The 5,697-nt window shown below is 43.5% G+C and overlaps 1 protein-coding gene across 1 annotated transcript; it reads right to left on the bottom strand.

Annotated features, from left to right (window-relative positions):
- Window positions 1-712: 712 nt before the first annotated feature.
- On the bottom strand, window positions 713-1,444 carry LOC113250075 (proline-rich protein 23A-like). The gene has a single exon (XM_026491469.4). The coding sequence runs from the start codon at window positions 1,442-1,444 to the stop codon at window positions 713-715; it is 732 nt and encodes a 243-aa protein (XP_026347254.3).
- Window positions 1,445-5,697: the final 4,253 nt, after the last annotated feature.

The following is a 5,697-nucleotide window of genomic DNA, read 5'->3' as shown; positions in this document are numbered from 1 at the left end:
AGTCATTCTAACTCCAGAGCTTCCAAAGAGATTGCTGAGGCTGTCACTGGATCTGCAGCACTTCAACTTATCCCTCTCTCCCTGCTGTTTACTTGGCATCTTTTTCATAAAGCTCTTCTTGATAAATATTGTGCATACTAAAAATAAAAAAAAATTGGTGATCAGAAGCACCTCCAAGGACATTGGGGAATTCATACAGGCAAATTCACAATTACAAAGGGAAGGAAAAAAGTGAGATGGAGAGAAAGGAAAGATGCTTTGGGAGGTGATGGAAAAAGGGAATACATTGGGGAAAAAATGACATGAGTTTGAAGCGAGAATAGGGTTGGCTGAAGATGATAGAGATGGAAGAAACAGCCCATGCAGCAAGCACAGGCAAGGGATCTACAAATCTGTCGTTGGCTATATGTGGTCTATTCTCTGTGCTAAAGGTCCTTACCAGAAGTTATCTCTCTATCTACTATCTATTGTCTGTCTATCTATCTATCTATCTATCTATCTATCTATCTATCTATCTATCTAGATATCCTTCCCTGCTACCGATCAAGACATTTTAGCTAAAAAAACAAAACAAAAACTAACAAAAACAAAAACCGCAGCTGCCGGCTGTCCGCGATGAAGATGTTTCATCTTTGAGTGGTGGCGTGTGCTCAGTGTGTCATGGAGGATCACGAGTGCCTGAAGCCAGCTGGCCATGGATTGTGGGAGCAGTTCATTCCCAGAACAGACGTCTCCGGGCCTTGCGAGAGGGACCCGGAGGGCGCTGGGGGCGCACTTGGGGACCTGGACTCGGAGAGGGAGGTAGAGGTTGGAGTGGCGAGCTGGGGAAGGGCTCCAGAAGGTGGGCGTCCAGGCTGAAGTAGCGAAGAGGAGAGCGTCTCTTTGGACGAGGGGTGGGGGCCCCAGGCCAGGGATCTGGTTTGGGGCCCTGCGGGTGGGGGCGGAGCCCAGGGACGGAGCCCGCCGCGGGGTCCAGCCCAGGCGGCAGGAACTCGGGGTCCGCGTCTTCCTCGTAGGCCTCTTCTTGGGCGGCCACCTCTGGGACAGATGCGCAGAAGAATCCCTGCTCGACGGCGACTTCGTGCCCGGGCGCGTTCCGGGAAGCGCCGTGTTCTAGGCCGGCGGGCGAGGGGCCCTGCCCTCCCGAGCTGAGGAGGGCCTCGGGGACCAGCACGAGGGAGAGCTCTCCGAGGGTCACTTGCAGGGCCGACGTCGCCTGGGGCTCGAGCACCAGCTCCACGTCGTCCAGGAGCAGCTGCAGGGCACAGCCCGTGGCCAGGACCACCACGGAGGTGAGTGCGCCGGCGGCGGCGGGCGGCCCCTCCAGGCCTTCCAGGCCCGCGGGCTCCTCGGTTCGGCGGCGCTTGGCAGGGCGGGGTCCTCCGGGCGGCGGTCCCCAGCAGAGCTCAGGGTAGGCGCTGGGGCTGCGGGGCCGGCTGCCCATCACCTGGACGGCGCGTCGGGCGGCGCTCCCGGGGCCTGGCGGAGGGTGTGAGGGACAGGGTCCTGCACGCAGTGACAGGTTTGGACGACAGGTGAGGCGTCCGGGGGCGGCGGGGCGCGGTGCCCGGCGACGCAGAGACAGTGCCTGGAGTTCTGGGGGCACCTCCTGGGAGGCCCGCAGTCCGGGTTTTAGTGGCTCAGCGCCCAAACGCACGCTTCAGAATCTGAAAATCCTCCCGCGGACCGGTCAACACTGCCTTGTTAATAGGAGGAGTCAGGTGACTGGGGGCGGTCTCAATATAAACCCTGCCTCCTGGCAACCGGGATTAGGTTTGGTGCAGAGCAATAGCTTCTGTATGTATGTATGTATGTATGTATGTATGTATGTATGTATGTATGTATGTATGTATTTATTTGACAGAGATAGAGACAGCCAGTGAGAGAGGGAACACAAGCAGGGGGAGTGGGAGAGGAAGAAGCAGGCTCATAGCAGAGGAACCTGATGTGGGGCTCGATCTCATAACGCCGGATCACGCCCTGAGCCAAAGGCACAGGCTTAACCGCTGTGCCACCCAGACGCCCCAATAGCTTCTGGTTTTAAAGAAAATGTAGGAGAGTACTTCTTGGATGTCCCAAAGGGGGTTATTGCCTTTATTCTTGGCGGGCCGAGGTGGATAGCCAAAATACAATGTCAAAAAGTGCTTGCTTACTCTAAGAAATAGTCTATGTCTAATGTCCTCTAAGATTTTCGAAGAGCTATGAAAAGCCTTAACTTCATCATAGATCACTGCTTCCTTGCCCCGCTCACATGGTTCTTGGAATTCTTTTCATTCAGAAGAGAAATTAGAAATCCTAATTTTCTGTGATAAAAAAGCTTTAAAAGATAATCAAGTGAAACTAACTGCAGTTTTTAAAAAATTCTAATAGAAGTTTTTTGATTGGAGGCCAGACTGTGGTAATGATTAATAACAGTAGCAAAATACATCATAAGGTTAACCTTTTGTTTTCAGACTTGCTGTCTGACTTCTATTTCACTGAGTGTTTAAAAAATTAGATTATTCAGTCCTCATTAGTGGAACTCATAGGAAAGAAAGGAAATTTGAGAAAACGAAATACTTGGTTTGTGTTGGATTTGGGAATTAAAACCCAACATGTTTAAGTTTTAAACAGAGATCTTTGACTTTTTACCTATATGTTTATGGCAAACACACTAGATGTGTAATTGCTAGGTAGTAGTGTGTGGCCCCCTAACAATAATAGTTAATGCCAAACTGCTTTCTTAATTAGTTGTCCTAATTTATATTTCTGTGAACAGTGGGTAAGCATTCCCTTTGCACCACATCCTTGCCAACACTTAGTATAGTTAGATTTTTGAACATTTTCCAATCTGATGGTGTAAAATGATATTATGTATTTATGTTGTATTTCTTTGACTACTCAATTGATCACATTTGTGTATATATATAGGCCATTCATGTCTCATCTTCTTTGAAATGTGTGTTTATGCTTTTGCCATTTTTGATGTTATTGAGTTTTGGAACTTCTTTTTTATTGATGTGTGTTGAAATTATCTTTTCCCATTTTGTTTCCCTTGCCTGAGGAGACAGATCCAGAAAAAGTACTGCTAAGGCCAATGTTCAAGAGTTTACTGCCTTTTTTTTTTTTTTTTTTAGGAGTTTTATGGTCAGGTCTTACATTTAGGTATTTAATCTATTTTGAGTTTATCTTTGTGGCATAAGAAAGTACTTTAGTTTCATTCTTCTTCATGTAGTTGTCCAGTTTTCCCAGAACTATTTATTGAAGAGGCTGTCTTTACCCCATTGTATATTCTTTCCTTTGTCATAGATTAATTGATCATATAAGTGTGGATTTATTTCTGGGCTCTTAATTCTGTTCTGTTGATGGATGTGTCCTTTTCTGTGCAGTACCATACTGTTTTGATTACTATAACTTTGTAGTATAGTTTGAAACCTGGGATTGTGATTCCTCAAGCTTTGTTTTTTTTTTTTTTTCTTTCTCAAGTTTGCTTTGCCTATTCAGGGTCTTTTGTGCTTCCATACAAATTTTAGGATTATTTGTTCTAGGGATGCGTGGGTGGCTCCGTTGATTAAGCATCTGCCTTCAGTTCAGGTCATGATCCCAGGGTCCTGCGACTGAGCCCCATATCTGGCTCCTTGCTCAGCGGGAGCTTGCTTCTCCCTCTGCCCCTCCCCCTGTTCATGCTCTTTCTTACAAATAAATAAAATCTTTTTTAAAAAAGGATTATTTATTCTAGTTCTGTGAAAAATACTGCAGGTATTTTGATAGGTATTGTATTGAATCTGTAGACTGCTTTGAGTAGTATAGATATTTTAACAATATTAATTTGTCCAATCAATGAGCTTGGTTTATCTTTTCATTTATTTGTGTCATCTTCAAGTTCTTTCATCAGGTCTTTCACTTGCTTGATTGAGTTTATTCCTAGGTATTATACTCTTTTTGGTGCAATTGTAAATGGGATTGTTCTCTTAATATCTCTTTGTATCACTTTGTTATTAGTGTATAGAAACACAACTAATATACAGGCTTCTGTATTTTAGTTTGTATCCTACAACTTAATGGAACTCATTTATTAGTTCTAATAGTTTATTTTAGTTGAGTCTTTAGGGTTTTTTTTAACATATAGTATCATGTCATCTGCAAATAGTGACAATTTTACTTCTTCCACACCATTTTTTAAAATATATTTTTATTTACTTATTTTTTAAAGGATTTTATTTATTTGACAGGGAGAGAGAGAGCACGCACAAGCAGACAGAGTGGCAGGCAGAGGTAGAGGGAGAAGCAGGCTCCCCAGTGAGCAGAAAGCCCCATGTGGGGCTCTATCCCAGGACCCTGGTATCATGACCTGAGCCGAAGGCAGATGCTTAACCGACTGAGCCACCCAGGCGCCCCCCTCTCACACCATTTTGAATAGCTTTTATTTATTTCTCTTGTCCGATTGCTGTGGGTAGGACTGCTAGTGCTATGTTGAATAAAAGTGGTGAGAGTGGACGTCTTTGTTTTGTGTGTGATCTTAGAGGAAAAGCTTTTAGCTTTTCACTATTGAGTATGATGTTAACTGTGGGTTTGTCATATATGGCTTTTATTATGTCAAGGTAGATTTAGAGAAATTTTGTCAAATGCTTTTTCTGTCTCTGTTGAGAAGATATGATTTTTATCCTTCATTTTGTTTATGTGTAGTAACATGTTGATCATGCTTTATGGTAAAATTTAGAAGCACTTGCATTAATACAAGGCATAACCCAACAACCATACTGTTTAACCTGGAACTGGAGTAATATCCAATAAAAAAAATCAAGGAAAAATAAAATGTAAGAGGATTGTCAAAAAAAAGAGAGACAATATTCGCCTTATTTTGGACATATTATTGTCTTTATTGGTTAAGCAAGATAATCTACAGATAAGCCATTAAATAAATCAAATCATTTTTCTGGATGCCAGAAACAACAAATTATTTCTATATGCCAGTAACAATGTACAAAATATATCCAGGATCTTAGAACTATCAAAACACAGAGTCTTTAGAATTATGAACTTTTCCAGCACAGGAGAATTACATTAAAAATATAGTGGAAGAAAATAATGCCAAAGAGTTGGTTCTTTTGGGAAAAATCCCCCCCAACCGAGCAATACAGTTGTAACATTTGATAACCTTCTCATTAAGAAAAGGAGGGCACATGATCATGGCTCCTCATTCTGTGTTTGTTTTGTATCCAGCAAACATTTGTCCACATACACCTATTTGTCAGATTCCCCAAAAGCATCTCCAGCCACCAAAAAGTCAAAATGGCAAGGCTGTCATAAACGAGTAAGGGCACTGGGGCCAAAACTCTCTAAGAAATTTTTTTTTTAGTAATTACTCAAATTTCGGAGGAAGAGGTGCAGTGGTAGGGTGCTGGGGAAAGGATGGGTTTTTAGAAAAAAGTGCAAAACTAGGAGAATGGAGCTACTTAAGCGTAACCTTATAGAGAAAACAACCTAAGCAGCATTTCGGATTTCTGGAAGTACACTGTATTTCCAGCAGCATGTCGTTGCTGAGGTGATTTCCTTTCAGATGTTTCGGTTCGCCTTGATCCAAAATTTTGCAATGCAGCCTGCATCAAAAGAGCATCTGTCCGTGATTCATGCTTGGCGATTCTTGCAGGTTGTGCAATGTACACACAGCGGCTGGTAGAAGGTGCCCACTGGATGGCAAGGGATTGTGGGAGCAGT

Source organism: Ursus arctos, unplaced genomic scaffold (genome assembly GCF_023065955.2).
Source record: "Ursus arctos isolate Adak ecotype North America unplaced genomic scaffold, UrsArc2.0 scaffold_20, whole genome shotgun sequence".
NCBI classification, from domain to species: domain Eukaryota; kingdom Metazoa; phylum Chordata; class Mammalia; order Carnivora; family Ursidae; genus Ursus; species Ursus arctos.
The sequence above is the reverse complement of the archived record's forward strand: the minus strand, read 5'-3'. Positions and strand labels throughout refer to the sequence as shown.